The sequence below is a fragment of the Condylura cristata genome, unplaced genomic scaffold (assembly GCF_000260355.1).
Source record: "Condylura cristata isolate star-nosed mole 26May11 unplaced genomic scaffold, ConCri1.0 scaffold00015, whole genome shotgun sequence".
In the NCBI taxonomy this organism is placed as follows: domain Eukaryota; kingdom Metazoa; phylum Chordata; class Mammalia; order Eulipotyphla; family Talpidae; genus Condylura; species Condylura cristata.
The window spans coordinates 25,265,703-25,286,260 of NW_004567116.1; the positions used below are offsets into that span (position 1 = coordinate 25,265,703).

At 34.2% G+C, this 20,558-nt stretch overlaps 1 protein-coding gene across 2 annotated transcripts in view; it reads right to left on the reverse strand.

The window, feature by feature from the left end:
- Positions 1 to 2,448: 2,448 nt before the first annotated feature.
- PRMT3 (protein arginine methyltransferase 3) overlaps positions 2,449 to 20,558 on the reverse strand; it is a 74,265-nt gene continuing 56,155 nt past the window's right edge. The window contains exons 14-17 of one of the 2 annotated variants that reach the window (XR_001145487.1): positions 9,254 to 9,304; positions 8,971 to 9,058; positions 3,300 to 5,646; positions 2,449 to 2,474 (exon numbers count right to left, since the gene is read on the reverse strand). Coding sequence is in view for 1 of the 2 variants with exons in the window: in XM_004682980.2 (XP_004683037.2) it covers positions 5,537 to 5,646; positions 8,971 to 9,058; positions 9,254 to 9,304 (249 nt within the window). In the remaining variant the exon portion in view is untranslated. Of the gene's footprint in view, positions 2,475 to 2,647; positions 5,647 to 8,970; positions 9,059 to 9,253; positions 9,305 to 20,558 lie in introns of those variants that run through there. The other variant, XM_004682980.2, reaches the window with a different exon arrangement.

Here is a 20,558-nt window from a genome sequence, read left to right on the forward strand (position 1 = left end):
TTGAAGCAAAATCATGATAGCTGGGCAGGAACTGTACGTACCTTCCTATGAGCCTTAATGCTGTAGCATGTTGATCCAAGGCAAACAATCAGGGTGTAATACAATCAGGAAGGTGTTTCTCAGAGGAGTCATGATTCAAGGGTGTGGCCAAACATCCGTCTCACAGTTTGTGATGTGTTGATCAGGGCATAGGTGATTACAGATATTTGCATCAAAGTCATTTGCCATGATGCTTTAGACTGGTTCCTGTATCTATCTTTATGATTGGTGGGCAGTTTTCTGCCCGAGACTTTCATCTGAAAGTCTTAACATGGCATTTTGGGTAAAATGAATTTTGACTCAAAGCAAGTTTCACATTATTTGCTTTTATCATGAATGACAAAGTCCTTTCAGTGACTGATCCAGTGGTTTGCCATAGTGAGGACGATTCCTCTAGTCCCCACATTGGTCCAAAGGGATCACTTCTTATGGCTTTCCCAAAGGGAAGGCCATCTTCTACTGAGGGCCCTCTTGGTCCCTCGTGGGTGGTTAGTAAAATGTTTAAATTTTAGATACAGAATCCTCAAGATCTGGCCAGCACAAGTCTCACATATTGACAGTCTAGAAGTACAGTCAATTAAGTTTAACCAATAAAATTATGCCAAGGGCAAGTAACAACAACATGGTCCAGCACAGCCTGAACATTTTAAAACCATGAACCAATGTTTCCTGATAGTAAACCCCAAAAATTATGCAGAGAATTCATTTTTTCTTCCTTCCTGTAGGTAATGAGTTTTGCTGACTCTCTGTAACCATTTCTACTTTGTCTGAGGTATTAATTCACATACATCAAATAATAGTAGCTACACCATATAATATACTTCTCAAATATTTATAAAGGTGACATTTGGGATAGAATCATTGTCAGATATAAGGACATTAGGGGCACATAATGATCATAAACAGATTGTGGATTTAGGTGACACATCCAGTAATTGGTTAATTTCCTCAGACAGTTAAGACTTTGAGAAAACCCAAACAATATAGTTTTCTATGTAAACCTTGGGGTTATACACAGTAATAAGATAAATAATAAAAATAAAATGGATGTCCATGTTTAAAGGTATTTCTACATCTGCTGGGCTGAAATGCTAAGCACAGTAGATGTTAAGGGTTATTTTTTGAAGTATATTCTTGTAGTCCTGATAAAGCAAAGGTTAGTAGGGTAACTAGGTAAAGTTATAACTTGGTATAGTTACGGCTACTATTGTAAGACATCTAATGAATATGGGTAAGTCTGAATGACCCAGAGGGCTAGTATGGTGTCTTGAGTACTCTATATCAGATGTCTGTTTCATCAGACGGAAGGTTAGGTCCTCAGTTGGAAGGCTTTTCTGAATTTTGTGTCTAGAGGCTTTCATTAAGAGAGACATGGATCAATAGTCATTCCCTGTAAGTGAACTGCTCAAAGGTTGGGGAGAGCAAACCTGGTGGGTCCCATGCACCTATGCTGGAGATGTATTTTTTTTAGTAAATACAGGCTTTATGTCACAGTAGAGTGTTCAATCCTCCAGAGTTAAAGCACCAAGGTGGGCATCAGTGACTAAATATTACTTGCCATTAATCAACTTAGTTGTTTACAGTAGGTGAGGATGTCTCTTTGTATTTGTAAGGTCAGCTTTCAGTGGCTACAGATGCGTAGTTTTCTGGTTTAACAATCAGGTATTTAATAAGAGGCATTCTAGGAAAATGCTAGGAAAAACCAAAGATTAATGATTGAAGTATGATAACCTATTTCTGAGTTTATTCAGTCAGCTGAGAAGATTTTGAGTTGTAAAGCTCTAAGCATCTTCAAATGGACTGAAAGCAGATCTTCTTGGGCTGTGTAATTTAAGTGTTTCGAATGGTAATTCTGACTGGCCATACAGCAAAAAAAAAAAAAAAAAAAAAAAAAGAAAGAAAGAAAATTACACTTGCCTAAGGTGATTTCTTGGAAGTCTATCAAGTTTTCCAATTCTGTATGGCTTCAAAAAAATGACAGTTTTAATTTTCAGTAATTCCAAATCATCAGGATAAAAAAAAAACTGGAATCATAAATTTGGACAGTTATTCCAATAAGTTATCAGTGAAGATACTGGTTCATTTTTCTATTTGTATCTTACCTAAAACATTTTTTTAAAAAAAATAAGTTTATTTTTACATCATTTTGTACACTTTTTTTTTTCCATCTCAATTGTAATCCCCGTGGGTTTCCCATCACCAAGTCACCCATGTGCCATCACCACAGTCCAATGCATTTCCCTCCGCCAACTGTTTTTGATCCTATTCCCCACTCCACCCCCACAAAATGTCTCTGGTATATAGATGTTCATTATTATTATTATTTTCTCGCCTGGTCCATTATACTCCTGCTATGAGCGAAACCATCCAGTATTTTTCTTTTTCTTTCTGGCGTATCTCACTAAGCATGTTCTTTTCAAGCTCCATCCATGTTGCTGCAAAAGATATGTGTTTATTTTTTTGGTTGCTGAGTAATATTCCATTGTGTATATGTACCACAACTTTTTTCAGTTACCTACTTTTGGACATTTCTCACCTAAAACATTTTATTGCTATGTAAGTTATTTATGTCTCAAAGTAAAGGTTTTGGCACAAATTATTACTGCTAAGCATGTACTGCCATACATTTTAAAATTTTGAGTCTATGTACTTTGTGTAAAAGTTAATTTATTTTCAAAAGTGGTTAGATGATAATGCTTAAGTAAATAAACTCAAAACAGGATACTATGACAGTTCAATAGTAAACCATTACTTAGAAAAGTAAATACATGTCAAAACAAAAGTGCAAAGACCTATTTTCCATTGTCCCAATTTTTAAACCCAAAGTCATGCCAATACAATACTCTAAATATCTATAATTCAAATAGTAAACAGTTCAAAATGGACAGTTTATATTACTTTATTTAGACATAAATTGATGGTTTTGAAAATACTAGGTTTCTAACAAGAATCTCATTCTTCTAAATCTTGATTTGATTCATTTGTCAGTATGTCGAGTGGAGCATATTAAAATATTTTAGAAGAGTGTATGTATATACCTACTTATATACATAAATGATTGAAAAAGATTGAAATATTTACTTTCTCACATCTAAAGGCTATTTTGTTTTAAATTTCCATTTATACCACAATGATCTCCCTATTGCTAAACTTATGTTACATTTGATGTAATGAAAATCATTAATTACAATTACATATTAATTCCTAAGTTAAAACAAGTAATTCAGTTTTAACAACATTTAAATAAAAGTTATGATCACCTTTAGTAAGTCATTCAGTCCATGTATTTAATCTGCTCCAAGTCCAGCCTTTCCATAACTTCTGGAAGTTTTGACCCATTTCACTTTTATGATGACCTATAGTCTACAGTTTTGTCAAAATCATTTCTGTGAATCTGTCTGAACATGAAACATACTGATAGAAACAACAGAATAAATAATATGACTTCTATAACTAATAAAACCTTTAAAATGACCTGTTAAAGATTGATAATGCGATTGACTGAAATTTGTTTAATTCTGTGGCATACAATATTTCAAAATAATAACCAGAATGTCAAGAAATAATATTACATCAGAACATATCAAGACTTTTAGGAAGTTTATATAAATTTTAACTCTTATTAATATTTCATGTCCACATAAATATAAGTTAAAAAGGCTTACTATTACTTACTTGATACTACTTCCCATGCAATTTCACATACCAGGCCTACTTTGTTGAACCTCCTCTTTTATAAAGAAACCATTACAAAGTTTATGGGATGCTGTTCTAGGAATCCTCTGGAAAAACACCCTACAGTAACAAGTCAAGATTTCACTTATAATTTGATTTGGGAAACTTTGTCCAAAGTATCAAAAGATCTTAGAAACATCAGACTAAATGAGGTAACAGATGATTATGAACTAACACTTAGCTATTTATTTAACCAAACTGACAAAAGATTTCAAAGGCATTTATAGAAGCTTCATAGAGTTTTAGGCAAAACTTAGTTCAGTACTAACAAGACTAAATTTACTTAAAGACCTGCCTGTAAAGATATGAAATACAAAATCTTTTGCTTCCTAGGTAAATTACTTAAAAAGCAAAGAAAACCTTTTTCATGTTTCTTTTTTTTAACATCATTTTGTTCAAAGTTGGTCAGAAATTTTTTCCTAATCAAAATTCTAATAAAATGACATTAAGTGAAACCGTATTCCAAGCCTTGCTGTAATTTCTATTTGATGAAGTTGACCTTTTCAAACTGATTTAAAAGATGGAATATACTCTTTGGAAAGAGTTCTTGACAGTATCACGATGCTGTTACTACCACTGAGCATGCACTGAGTGTTTCTGATATGGCTGGTACTGATCTAAGTACTGGAATGCATTAAGCAACGAACTGGCATATACATGAAAGGAAAGAGGTGAAGGAACATGACTAAGATCACACACACCAAATAAGAGCTGGAGCCAGACTTTCCTTATAGGCACTGACTCGTGATTCTTAACGCTATGTTATACTGTCTTGTATACTCTTGTTTTGAAAAAGAACCAGCTATTGAACTAGAAAAACATGTGACCCACTTCTTATAATCCCTTTTTCTTAAAAATGATTCCTATGTTAAGATTTATTTTAAATGCTTCTGATTTTTCAAAAGGCTATTTGTTGAAATACCATTTTATAATGTTAGTGGTTGTTGCACATACTTTATTGAATATGTTTCATTGTACATTTCAAGCTGAGTCCACTGAAATCCCAATTTATAATGATGAAGTACGTTAACAGTTACACACTTAATGTTGCACATAAATCTAGTTTGAAAAGCTATATTAGTAGATAAGAACATATTTATTGCAATCTTTTAAAAACTTATGAAACGCAGGATAAATATTTAATTAGATTTCCTGGGCAATACTAGAAAACTATATAAAGAATATTGCAAAGAGGGAAGAAACTACAAAATCAGAACTATAGTTTACTAGATAGTCAATTAAGTTGTCTTTAAAGGATTTGCATGAGAAAGCTGATGTTCTCTTTTCTATATTTTAAGTTTCTTACACTGGTTCTTTATTATATCCTGATATTTTAGTCAATAATACAATTAAAATCCACTAACAGAGAGGATATCTGCAATAAAATGTCGAGTACCTTGTGTGTGGCTACTAGATTAACAAAACATTATTCGAATAACTAATCAATTACTTGTGTTTAAAATTTATAGTAGGAAACTTACTAAAAACAACAAAGGTTACTCCTGTTCCAAATTTAGGTTAATTCAAATAATTTTCAGTACAGCTAAACTCAGTGGAAACACTGCAAGTGGTTAAATCGACCTGACCAGATTTTCAAAAATGACATAAGCAGATCAGCTAGTTCTCCTCAGCTGAATTACATTAGGTCCCTAGCTACTTCTCTTGAGGAGAATCATGGAAAGAACCCATCATCCATGTACTCATATAAAACCTCTCCCTCTAGCCCTCCCACCCTGCCCCCACATTAAAAACTTATGCTTTTTCATTGGAGGCCGTAAGTTTGAGTTGAATTATTCAAGGAGAGGGTCACAATAAGAGAACGCGGATCTTTCTTGTTCTTGTGAACTGTGATCTTTCCTTTCACGGCTTCACCTATATAAGGTGGGCAGAAGAAAACGTGTTAAAGAATATAAAGAATACAGCCTAGTAGAATCGTAATAATCAACACACAGTGCTTTCATGCTCACATGGTTTGCTTTCATTTTTTTTAATTTTTTATTTTATTTTAAGATTTATTTATTTGTTCATACAGAGCTGGGGTACAGGCCAGAGGCTCAGGGGCTGCGAGAGGCTTCACCAGAGACAGAGTGGGGAGCAGAACAGGCAGATGGACGAAGTACACTGCTGAGGGGAGCAGCGGGCGGGCCAGGAGAGGTCTGCCACGCCATGTGGTCACCTCCGGGGCAGGCAGGGATCGAACTCATGCGGAGTCTCAGTGCTGTGCTTCAACCCGCTGCGCCACCAGGGAGGGCCCCATTTTTTACTTTTTAAAATAAAAGTAATAAATTTATTTTTTAAAGCAATTTTATATTTACATTTTGAAAGAAAAAAAAAAAAGCGGGCCCTCCCTGGTGGCGCAGCGGGTTAAAGCACTGCATTAACACATACTACAGGTGCCAAAACCTGTGAGTGAGGAAAAGTACAGAGGCATGTCATGTAGGTTTGTTGGAAAAGTAGTTTTATTGGATTTTAAAATGTGGGGCTTGAAGCTGGTTCTTGGGCATATAGCAGAAATGAGGATGTGGTTCCTGTGCTCAGAGGGCACAGGAAGAGCAGTAGTTACACCGACAATCACAAGCTAGGTATGTGCCTAAAGTGTGCTGGAGGTGAAAAATGGGGGTGGTTAAAAGCAGCAAAAAGCCAAGGTTTCACAAAAATAATGAACCTGAGGACTAAAGTCATGGCTACCCAGGTTTAGTAGTACACATGGATGGCACTGAAGGGAGAGAAAAGTAGGGAGCCTTCCTTTGGGAACTGAAAAATTAGCTTGGAAAACTTATAGCCCTATTAAATGGCGGCATACAATGAGGCACTGGCCTTTAAGTTCCTGACACTAAATGGAAAATAGAACTTAGAAATGAAACAGTGAACACAAAAAAGATTATGTGTTTGTTTAAAGATAATAACTGATTCAGACAACTCATTTAGAAATATAGCCCAAGATGAGCTACTAATAGATACTTTAAATTTCCTTGAAAGAAAAAAAAATTATCACTCTTAAACAAAGCATCTGAATTAATTAGTTATATTTATTAATTGCTTTATAGGATGATACTGTAATTTTCATGCCTTGCAATGCAAGCAAAACAATTATTTCTGTAATAATCTTAATTTCAAACAGCACTCACTTAAGTTAATTAAATAGCGTGAAAGGTCAGAGCAATAAATATATAATTTACACTGCTGAACTCCCTTCAATTGTTCAAGCCTGAGTAAAGCGGCAAGGGAGTGGCTGTGGTACCAGAATAGATTTGAGTAATTAATCAGCGTCAAATAGATATAAAATGACTGATGTTGTTGAGCGTGCACACTGGTGAGCTGCAAAGGCCACTCCTTGGTTGCTGAGTGGCAGCCCCCTGTTTTTATCAGCAGCAGACGGCCATTAGTAAACCACAGATCAGGGCAGCAGTTTGATCAAGAACAAAACTGACTTCATTTCATTTCTATCCTGGTGATTTTTTTAAAATTAATTTCTTCCAGAGCAGTGAAATTTCCTTTTCTTGGAAGGGGTAAAGAAAGGTAACCATTGTTATCACTATTAAAATGCAGAGTTAAAATATGAAATTAAAAAAGGTTGATTTTCCATCATACAAAGTAGGCATATACAGAAGACAGAAGTCAAATTTTAACCATATTTTCAAAGCCAAACCATGTGGAAGATGAACAGGAGTTTCAAAGTAAAGATTGACATTTAAGTTTGTGCAATAAAACTGTATTATTTTAAAAGGAAAAGGAAAATGATCATCCTGAATTTAATGCTTAAAGTAACTTTAACTTCTTCAAAAGTATTCATTCTGGAATGCTTGGCTCATTGGCTCATCCTCACAATACTGGAAGTGCTCAAAACACTTCTTTCAAAATTATTTTTAGAACTAGGTTGTAAATAAAATGAAGTAAAAAGCTAAAATAAAAATAAAGCAGGCTCATTATTTTATAGTTCCTTTCAACTTCAATTTCTACAAAGCATGCTGTTGTAAAGATTCTTGTACACAGACCATAAGAAAGACTGTCAGAATACATATCTGAAGAGAATACATATCTGGGTGTTATCAAGCTGCTCTATAAAGCTCTCATACCAATTAGAACTACCAGGAATGTAAGAAAATTCCATTGGGCTACCTTATTCCCTGCAGTTGGCATGGTTCAACTTTATGTTTATTTCTTCACTGATGTTTACTATACATATTCAGCTTCCCTACAGTCAGGAGGCTTTTGAGCAAAGGTGGGATACGAAGACTAAGTGTTTAAAAAAGTTTCATAACCCAATTCTAATTTTCAGAGTTAAGTATGTACGATTTAAGAACCTTAGGTGCTCATATAAGTGAGCAACCAATGAAGTGTAAAAGAAAGGTGGAACTAAACCAACCCCTGAACAAGTAAGACTTAAGAAGGTGGAAACAGTGGAAAGTATACTAGACAAATATATTTTGAATACCAGAAGTACTGAATGACATTCTCTTTTAATTTGTATTTTACCTCTACGATACTTCTTTTTAGTCACTTAGGTAATGAAAATGTCTTTTAGTTATTTTAATTAAATAATAATAATGATATCCTGGCCCTCCCTGGTGGTGCAGCGGGTTAAAGCACAGCACTGAGAAGCTGAAGCCACTTCCGCGTGAGTTCAATTCCCGCCTGCCCCAGAGGTGACCACATGGCGTGGCAGACCTCTCCTGGCCTTTCCGCTGCTCCCCTCAGCAGTGTACTTCGTCGATCTGCCTGTTCTGCTCCCCACTCTGTCTCTGGTGAAGCCTCCCGCCGCCCCTGAGCATCTGGCCTGCACCCCAGTTCAGTATGCACAAATAAATAAATTAAAAATAATAATAACAATGATATCAAAAATTTATGTATTTTTATATCTTTCTTCATTTTGTGCATTTTTTTCCATTTCAGTTGTAATCCCTATGGGCTTCCCATCACCAATTCACCTGTGTGCCATAACCATAGTCCAGTGCACTACTCTTCCCACCCCAGTTCTGATCCCATTCCCCTTTCAACCCCCATAAAACGTCTCTGGCTTTTAGTTGTTCACTGTTTTCATTTTTACTCTATTACATTTGTTCTCTCAAAGTACATCTTAACATCTATTACATAATTTTAAAAACAGTGGGCACATAAGAAGTGGTTGTAGAGTGAATGAATATTGTTTACTTCAGTGTGAATAAGACATTTCCCCCCTTGACTTTTCTTTCTTACCTGCTTTTATTGAAAATGGCTTTTCCAATAGAAATACTGTTTGTTTCCAGTGTGTTCTGCTACTCCGGGGGCCCGTAGAGAACATGACCTGCATTGGTAAAATTCAAAAATATCTGATGAAGTATAAAGTTTTTAATATCATGGTACATTAATCTACTATATCAAATACAAGCTCAACTGCTTACAATAGCAAAATGCTTATGATCAAACACCTTGGGGCGCAAAAATAAAATACAATGCATTTCACATAATTAGTTCTTATACGACAAGCCATGATACTTACCCTATTGTGGCAATTCTTCTCAAAATATATATCAAAGTAGCCAGCAATTGCCTGTTTAAAAATATATATGTAATTATTAAATCATTTAAATGATATGACTATTAATTACACTTTTTTAAGACATGGCAAACAAGAAACAGACATCTCTTAAACTTATATGGCAGGCTACTATTTTTCCTGGAGAAGATGTGATATACAAAAATATAATTTGGCTTCCTCCCAAAATAACATATAAGATTACAAAGGCTAGTCAAGCAATCAATATGTGTTTGACTAGAAAACAAAGTATTCCTGGTAGACTACTGAAAATGGGAGACTACCCTGAGAAAAAGGGAAGCTGAACTGACCCCAGTTTAATCCAGACTCTCCTGCTGAGATGTGGTACTGTAAGGAAAGCCATTTTGGGCCTTCCTGTTCAAGTCAAACCTCCAGAGAGTTGCATCAACAGGAGACCACACTCAAAATATGTGTGTGAAAAACCTGTGTTTCTCCCAAATCGATGAAAAACCCAGTAAATTCAGGAGAATATGTAACTTTCATTCTTTGCTAATAAAACCTGAATTTTTGCTTTTACACATGGGGTGAGTTTGATTTAACCTATTTTGATTATTTAGAGGTGAATTACTGATAAGAATTTTACTGGGAATATACAATATATAAAAGATATTTTAAAACTGGCATTTTTATAAAGTTATAAAGTGTTAAAAATAGGACAATGATTATTAAAAGATTACTGAAAAGCTAAATGCATTCTGTTGCTTTTGTATAGTTAAGATAGACTGGGTCCAAACCAAACTTAACTTTTTTTTTTAAACTTTTATAATTTTATTATACGCAAGTCATTAAAAGTTAAATGTGTGAATGTCTTAAATACCAATGCTTCCTTTTTTTACAATTTTTTACAAAAGTTTATTTTTACATCATTTTGTACATTTTTTTTTTTCCATCTCAATTGTAATCCCTGCGGGTTTCCCATCACCAAGTCACCCGTGTGCCATCACCATAATCTCGTGTATTTCCCTCCCCACCCCCCCGTTTTTGATCCCATTCCCCACTCCACCCCAACAAAATGTCTCTGGTATATGGTTGTTCATTATTTTTGTTATTTTCTCGCCTGGTCCATTATACTCCTGCTATGAGTGAAACCATCCGGTATTTTTCTTTCTCGTTCTGGCTTATTTCACTAAGCATGATCTTTTCCAGCTCCATCCAAGTTGCTGCAAAAGACATGTGTTTCTCTTTTTTTGGTTGCTGAGTAATAATCCATTGTATATATGTACCACATCTTTTTTATCCAGTCATCCACTTTTGGGCATTTGGGCTGCTTCCATGTTTTTCCAATTGTAAATAAAGCAGCAATAAACATGGGGGTGCAGGTATCTTTTTCAATCAGTGTTTTTGTGTCTTTTGGGTATATACCTAGGAGGGGGATTGCTGGGTCGTAGGGAAGCTCCATGTTTAGCAGTTTGAGGAACCTCCAAACAGTTTTCCATAGTGGTTGTACTAGTTTGCATTCCTACCAGCAGTGCAGGAGAGTTCCTTTTACTACACATCCTCGCCAACATTTGTTGTTGCTAGTTGTTTGAGGATGTGCCATTCTCACTGGGATGAGGTGGTATCTCATTATGGTGTTAAACGAAACTTAACTTTTAACCTTGAAGTTCATTATAGTTTAGATACCAAGAGAGAATCAAAACACTACTTATAAATTCTCTCAAGTTGAATCATAAAGCAACATAGTATTCAGCTACAGGATATTAGAGAAAACCATGCAGTTAATCAGACCATTTCTAAGACTTAACTTTATTCAGTTGCCTTCTTGCTACCACTTCACAAACTAATTAAACTGTTTTTAAAATTTAGTCCTGTATATCAAACTTCACAACACTGCTGGTACATAGTATACAATAAATATTTGTTGAGTGATTATGCAATACTAGACACAGTTCTATCACAGTACTGACCACATGATAGTATAGTTTATCTTATCAGAACACAATTTAAGAGCAAAGCTTACAAGTAACTCATATTCCTATTCCCATTACTCTGTCCATGTTGACTATATATATAGCAAATTCTCAATAAATTTTAGTTGTCTTTAGGTAAATTTTAAAATATATCTAGACCTATTATATAGTCAGCACAATTCCTTAAAACACTGACTAAATGCATATGGAACTAAAAATTGTTCAGCTTAGGGCCCTCCCTGGTGGTGCAGCAGGTTAAGGCACTGAGAAGCTAAAGCCACGTCAGCATGAGTTCAATCCCCAGCCCCAGAAGTGACCCACATGGCGCAGCAGACCTCTCCTGACCTGCCCGCTGCTCCCTCAGCAGTGAACTTTGTCAGTCAGTCTGTTCTGCTCCCAATTCTGTCTCTAGTGAAGCCTCACACCACCCCTGCACCTCTGGCCCATATACCAGTTCTGTATGAATAAATAAATAAATCTTAGAAAAAAAAAATCAGCTTAGAGAAACTGGAGAGTCTGGGCAAACATGGGGGAGGGGCGGGAGTGGAGAAAAGGAATACCCAATTCAATGTATGAAATGATACCAAAAAGTCCCTGAGCTGAGTTATAGAATGGAGACAAGAAAAAAAATCAGTGACTTTGAAGGTAGAAAAGAAATTATACATTTTGAAAAACGAAGGGAAAAAGATACTAGAACTCAGAAAGCCTTAGGAATCTATGAATCCAACATACAGGTGACAGGAAATCTGGAAAGAACAAACAAAAGATATTGGAGCACAAGTAAAAAAAAAAAAAAACCCTCAAAATTCTATATCCAGCAAATATATCCTTCAGGAACGAAGGCAAAATAAAGATATTTTCAAGTGAAGGAAAACTTAAATTCACTGCCAACAGACTTGTTTTACAGGGCATTTTAAAGGAAGTTCTTTAGCCTGGAGGGAATACCAGAAGGAAGCCTGAAACATCAAAAGTAACAGAAAAAAGAAATTTATAAATGGCTGGGCAAACATAAAAGACTACTTTCCCCCTCTAAATCCTTTTAAAATAGCTATGATTGTTTAAGGCAAAAGCTATAACAAAATCTGGTGGGATTTTCAATTTAAGTACAAAATCAATGCATAGAATTTCATGGAAATCCTTCATAGTGTGTGTGTGTGTGTGTACCTTATGTGCTCCTTATATTCTGTTACCAAAAAAGAAAATGTAAAGGAAATCCTACTAGAACCTGTAGAAACAACAAATTCAGTTTTAAAGAAACATCAGCAGGGTCTTAAACATATAGAATGCATTTTATATATACTATTTAACTTGATAAAAACCAGATGAACAATATTGATATTGTAGAACAATTACAGATTCATAGTTATGTAGAAAATAGGTATTAAAAAAATTTAAAAATACTAAAAAAATTGAGAAGACAAAGAAACTCTGACACTGTTCTCTAATCACCAAATCTCACTACATGAAATTCAACTAATAATCAAAAATGAAACCGACTTTTCCCTAACCCCTACAAATAAAACAATGAAAGAAACACTGGGTAGTTAGGGAGTGACCAAAAAAAAAAAAAAAAAAACCAATTCATAAGCCTCAAGGCAAATAAGAAATGAAAATGAAAGGCATAATTAATTTGTTTATGAGAACTTGGCAGGGATCTGTGACAAAGATAAATCTGAAATCAAATCTTTTCAGTTCCCTTTCAAATGTATCATGCCATGCTAGACTCCTCATGGAGATTTTCTTTCCTAGTGATGTTTGGTTGTTGATGTTGATTATATAATTATATAAGCTGGCACCTTAGCATTCATTAGGCAGAAACATGAAAAGTTAGAAATCCATACAGAATTAAATATTACATACAGATAATCTACTCATAAGATAGCATTCACATAACTGAGAAAATGGAAGACTCTAACAATGAAAAACAAAAGTGAATTATGGTTTTCAAATAGGCACTTAAACATTCAAAAGCTCCAGAATATCACTTAAAAGGGAGAGGGCTTCTTTTTTTCCATATAAGTTATCCTTAATAATTAAAGAATTTTTTAAAAGAAAAAAAAACCCTCAAAATAGTTACATAAACCAGCAAAAAGATGATCAGTGTTTTTATCTCTACAAAGACATTATGAGCAAATACATCTGTTGATTGGAAGACAAAACAATTTATTTTGCTGAACATAAATGTGTCACTATCTTTTATGATAGTTTCACTGCCTTGTTTGCCAATACTTTGACAGGTTATCTCTAGGTCTTCCCAATGTTAATTTCAATGAAGCTATATTCTGTCTGTGGAAGTAATTCAAATATAAGAATAAACAATAACCATAGGAAATTGAAAATGACGACTAATAGGCAATGAAATATAACTGGAGCACAACTTGACATGAGCCTGAAAAAGATCAGCTACACTAGAAGGCCTGACCACAAAATAAATTTCTCTTTTGTTCCATATATATATCTTGTCAGGGGTGAACAGAACCGCTGAAGAAAAACATAAGCACTAAAATCAAGTATCTGTAGCAGTAGATTTATCTACAAAGGCAAGGTCATAATTAAATAAAATCTCACTGAATTGAACCACACTTAGAAAAATTTTACTTATGAAGTCCTCTAGATGGAAAGAGATTAAGTGGCAATTAACACCAATAACAGTGGTGACAGAAGAAAATAGATAAGGAAAATACATGCATAAGCACATTTCTGGAATAATTTAATCATGCTTATAATTTAGTGAGAATCCTCCATAATTACCTGAAGCACGTAGAAAAATAATTTTCTTTTTTTTAGTGAGTTTATCTTAATTATTTTTTGTGTGTAGTTTTATTGTGCATCTTAAATATTCCTAAGTACTAGAATATAGAATCCACCTTTGGTTGATTTCATAAAAGAGAAGAAAATAAGTCACAGTATTTGTCAACTCAATCATTCAACCTGTTTTAGGCCATGTATGAAAGGTAGATGCAGTTCATTTTACAAATGCTCATTGAAAAAACAATGACTTGCAATAAAAATGAATTTCTGAGTATTTTGGTATATTTCTTTAAAGAGCACACATCTTGTGTGTATGTAACAGAGCAGCAGCCAATGAAATAAGATCAGACTAGGCCTTATGAGAAAGAAAATTAAAAATTATCATTATCACTATCACCTGCAGGGAGTAATTTATCATTTCTGTTCTTCATTGGTATCATGTTCCAACAGCGTGTGGTTACAGCAGATACAATTAGGCAGCTGGCCACAGAAGTAGGAGGATAATGTGCTTTTGATGGAGTTTATCCAAGCATAGAGACAGAGTGCTTGTAATCCATGCAGCAGAATCACTATGACAAAATGCAATCCATTTCTTTGTTGGAGTATTTCTTTCAAAACCTTAATGTGGAATTCAAAAGGCAACTGATGACAAGTTTGAAGCAACTATAGGGTAAGAAGATGATGCATAAAAATTATTATTATAGCTCAGACCATTGCATATAAACAAGTCAAATGAAAATACAAACATATGCTGTATAAGTTCGAGCATAACAGCATGAACTCTGCTAGTAGTTCTAATATTCATGCTTGGAAGACATAATCAACAAATATGAAAATTACATATTGTGATTTTCTCCCAATGTTTATCTTATCTTAAATTATGAACTCTTCCTTTCCCAATTAATTTCCTATTTTATCCCAAGAGAAAACATGCATTTTCTTTTTCTCATGATTCCTCTGGGGAACAATGCATATTAAGTACCACATACTTCTCAAGGGATGTTGCCAAATTGGTGTTTAGAAATAGACCAACCAATATGTGAAGTAGCAAAAGAGACAATAGATGTAAAATTTTACTAAATTGAAAAACAATACAATTTTTTAAAATACTATAATGGTTTATTTTTACATCATTTTGTGCCTTTTGAAAAACAATATTAACTTCTGTTCTTCATTCATTATAACTGAAATTCCTTTAAAATTTACTTAATTTCCTTTTAATTTAAATTTACTTAATTTCCTTTTAATTTCAAATTTGCTTGTTATACCTCTTCAGATTCTAAAACATAAGTACCTTAATGTTGATATTTCATAAATTAATACTTTACATGTTCTAATTGCTTTACATTTCTTTGTACTTAAAACACTATTATTTCATATATTCAATATTCACTAAGCTGTGCCAATATTTTTACTTCTTTTGAAGTATAATGTGCATTGAGAAAATTGCACAGGAGTACATCATGATAAATTTTCAAGCAGAATACACTATGAAACTTACACTCACTTCCAGAAATATACACCCCAGCAGCATAGTAATGTCCCTTGTGCACCTATTAATCATACCCTGAGAGGTTAACTACTACCTTGATTTTGGGGTCAGTTTTTCTGAGATATAATTGATGTGTAACATTGTAAGTTTAATGAATACTGTATGCTGATTTTACATACTGCAAAATGATTACCATCACAGCCAGTTAACACTTCCATTACACCACATAATTACCATTTCTTTTCTGTGGTGAGAACATTTAAGATCTACTCTCAGCAACATAAGTACAAAATACAGTATACTATATTTACTATGAATATACTTTTATTATACCATAATCACCATGATGTACATTGGGTCCCCAGAAGATACTCATCTGACAGCTGGACATCTGTGCCCTTTGCCCAACTTGGTCTTCCTATTTCCCCCATTACATAAGTAACGACCATTCTATACTCTAAGTTCAGCTTTTATAGATTGCACATGAAGCGATAGCATACATTATTAGTTTTTGCCTGACTTACTTCACTTAGCATAATGCCCTGAAGGTCTACTTCTATTATTGCAAATGGCAGAATTTCCTTTTTTCTTTACCAGGTTGACTTGAAGTGGGCTGCAGTCCATGCAAGGCCTCATTTGCCTCTGTTTTAACCTTTTTGTAAGTGCAGTCTCTCAGGGTCCAAAATGCAAAGCATTAGGGAATTTTAAAGGTCCCATTTTTGCATTCTTAATCTTGTGAGGTTATTAAGTAGTCTACATAGACTGCTGCTTCCAAATTGGCAAAGTCTATGGGGCAAACACAGTCCCAAACATCAGTCTCATTTCTTTGACTTTCCTTCTTTTCTGAGTCTTGATTTAACCATATTTTACTTTTTTTTCTCTGACATCATCAGATAATATTTTTTTTCCAGCTTTTGTAGCTCCCCTCAGCATAAGGGGTTGCTCCACTTTGTATAGGTGAGCATTATAGGAAGAAGATCCTTCACTGCATTATTTTCCTATACTGAAGGTCCCTTGCCTGGAACACCCTCCCCATTCTCTAAGGTAGCTGCTTCTGTTATGTCTCAGTTTAAAGGCTACTTCCTCTAGGCAGTTTTGTTAATCCCACAGAGTAGATTATAATAAACCCATTAAATGTTCCTGCATTCCCTATTACAAAACTCACCATACTTATCATGCTTTTTGTTCAATTGCATGTCCCAATAGGCCCTTAAGGGCAGTCTCACCATGTCTGTGCTCATGTCCATTGCCTCAATGCCTGATCACAATGCCTGGCTAGTCTATCTAAGCAGTGAAAGCAACTGTGCAATTACAAAGGCATGAAATAGCCTGGGATGTTCAGAGACTACAAGAAATTAATAAAGACTTGTTAATTGAGTAAACAAGTAAATGAAAGATGAAGTGATATAATATGCAACTCCTACTAACTAATCTTTGGGAAAAGGAAGCCATGATGCTGTTCTTCTAACTTCCTATTTTTATTCAAAACTGGTAACAGAAGCCTATTCTTTTGGAGAAATATTACATGACATCAACAATTAACCACTTGCCACTAATATAAGCAGTGCTGAGATGGTTTTCATGAAGAAGCCAGACCTAAGGAAAAGTAAGACAGTGCCAGGCTAGGGTACCTGCCATATGACTCCATTAAAAATTATACTATATTGCAATAATCTATTTATATATTAGCCTTTAGGACTAATGAAGATTTGGGGTCTAGAGGCTACATTCTTTGTTACATTCACAGTGCCTACAAGTGGTCTTGCAAAGAACTGTTTTTGGATGTGCTTGCCTTTTAAAACTGTAGATTTTTCTTTCTCACTGTTTCTTTATATTTCCCTCTTCCTGCTTCCTCGTAAACATAAAATTTCACTGTTTGATACAAATACTTATTGCTTCCTGGTGTTCCATTTTTCCATGGTATTTTTGCTAAAAATCATCCTCAATCCACATGCAGGAGCTATCATCCGTTTTTAGTTTTCCAAAAGGCAGAAACTACTATCACTGGTAAGTAAATATCTTACTTACATAGGGAGGTAATGAGCACCTCCCTAACTCCTTCTATAATGTATCTAACTTTGAGTAGAACTGAAAATCAAGTAGTATTCATTTATGTCTGGCATTTAAAGACTGTAAAATGTTAAAGAAGGTAATTATATTAACTAAAGTTTTAGGGTAATTTGAGGTGTGTTTTAGTTGTAGTCTCTGCATATTGCAGAGTGAGACAATAATTTACATATCTGGACCCCAGGACTTAGTTTGTTCCATCTCATATTCATGGGGTTGGATGCTAAATGAAAGGCAGAGGAAAAAGAAATCAGACTGAACATTATGGTGCAGCCTTTGGGAACAGTCAGAACTTATCATTTGTTAAAGGAAAGTACATTCTGTAATAGTTAACGCTACTGTCTCAGTATTTAGAAATTAGAAATGTAAGCCTTTACAAAACTGTAGATAATAAGAAAGTGATTTTGCTTTGAGAAGTAGCTGATTTGTATAAATGCAGCATCCTGAAAGATCTCATTTCTTTAATACATCAGATATTCAAGTATACGGATAGGTCAAAGAAATTTCATTGTATAGCTTGACCTGTCAAGGTATACAAAAGTTAAAAAACAAAACAACCCAAAACAGTCTTTGAGGGGTTAATTATAGCCATATCAGTTATGCTTATTCAATCTTCAAGGGACAAGTATAATTCACCTATGAAATGACAAATCTAAACTGCCATTACCAAATGAATCAATTAAAAATAGTAACAAAACAACCCTTTTGTTGAAAATGCAGCAAGATAGAAAACTGGATGGAAATATGAAAATAAATGAAATGGAAATAAAATGAGATGCCTCATTTTTTTTTAATGTTTTATGTGTGTGTGTGTGCATGCGCCAAGCATAGTGTTAAATGCTTTTATACATTATCTCATTTAACACTCAAAGTAATATCTAAAAAGTAGGCACTGGTGGTGTTATTGCCATTAAATATATTCTCTAGGTAATGTAGAGGAGTTAAAGTACAATGGAGCTAAATACCCCCTTTAAAGTAATACTGGTAAATTCAATCCTTTGGGTCTAAACTAAAGCTTTTATGCACAATGCCACATTACTACTGCTGAGTTTTCTCTTTGATTTTAACCTTTTTTAGAAAATTCCATCCAATTTCAAGGCTAGTGCTTTTCTCATTCAGTTTCCTAAAAAAGATGGAATAATTTTGGTAAATACTACAGAGTAAGTTCTGAAGCAAATCTATTTTTTTCATCTTGACCCATCTTCCTTGAGAATGGATCTTTCTTGTAAATACAACAGATATCTAGAAACATCAGATGCTTTAGGACGCCAGTATTCATGATGGTTTCTGCCAGATCTTAATGAAAAGAAAATCTAAATTGGGAAGATTATTTTCCTTACAAGTCATTACTCCAGAGATAACTGCCTGAATCAAAGAGGAAAATACCTGGTCAAGCTCATTTATTATCACAATCTAAAAATGCCAACTGGCAGCCTCTGAGAAAGGACTAGGGAAAACTCCCCTGACACCTCTAAATCAAGAGTCCACTATTATTGATTATTTGACAAACCATTTTATGCTTATTGCTGTGCTTGAGATAAGTATTTTAGGCCTGTTTGAGTGTGATTACTTCTCTCACAAATTTATTGTAACCCTCAGCATTGCTGATTTCAAGTGTGACCCTATATCTAGAATTAAAGTGATAATGTAATATAGCATAAGAAATTCAACAATCTACTTAAATTATATTTTAGAACAAGTTGATGTTCAAATTCTATATAACTCAGTTTTTAAAAGTGCAGATTCAGAGGAGTTATTTACAGTTTGACTTTTAAAAATAGGTGAAAAGCATAGGAATCTCTATCAGTGCTAAGTTTCCTCATATTGTGGACTTTCACGTTCTCAGATTTAAATAATGGATAATACTGCAGTGATTTCTCCCACTATTTTAGTCAATGGGTATATGCCACAAAGTTAATATTTTCTTAATGTTATATTTTTCTTAAAGCTATGGTTAAAAGGAGAGTGTATAAAAACAGGAAGATAACTATTTAAGTAGGGTAGGTTGTAGAAATCCAGATTTTAAGAAGGTTAAAATCCTCTGCTGTCTAGTTTAGAACACTAAACTCTCTATGGTTGGGAAAATGAAAGGTAAAAGGGTATCAAGCAAAAGTGTACAAAATTTTGTAGGCAATGCATAGGGTGCACCTGGACTTTAAATTAAAAAAAAAAAAAAAAAAAAAAAAGCCAGCACACACCAGAATTCCCCTGAACATGAGACGAAGCATTCCTGTATTAGATAAAGGAAAAGGCATATAGTGGGAAAATCTCAGATAATCAAAAAAAACTCTATAAAATCCTGTAATTAGGTCATATTGGGAACAACATGTAAAACATATCTCAAAAAGATCATTATAATCACATTTTCTGGCCATGGCACAAATCAACATTTCTTTGTGTGTAGTAGAAGGTTTGTAACACAATGCCATGTTTTATGAAAAATATATACTTTATACAGATCCACCAATTCCACTCCTAGGTATTTATCTGAAAAATTCAAAAACAAATTCAAAGGGATATAAGCACTCCTATGTTCAATGCTGCACTATTTACAATAGCCAAGTTATGGAAACAATCTAGGTTCACAATGACATATGAATGGATTAAGAAGATATGGTGAATACTTCACACAGAATACTTACTACTCAGCTATAAAAAACAAACAAAAAACCAGGATGGAACTAGAAGGGATAATGCTAGCAAAATAAATATATATATATATATGGTGAACATAGAGATGTTACTTTTCGTCATTAGGAGAAACATTATTAAAATGTGAAGTACAAATGTATAATGCACACATAAAAGTCATTTGGATAGAACTCAGTGAACTTTTACAACATGAACACACTAAACTACTACCCAGATCCAAGTAACCCCCACTCCTAAGATCCCAGAGCTTTGATGATGCCTTCTTTCAAAGACTAAGTCCCCTTACAAAACAATAACCATTATTCTGATGTTTATCACCAACCTTTTTTTATGTACAACCTTTTAGCAAGACAGTCTTTTTAATGGGTGTGTAGTA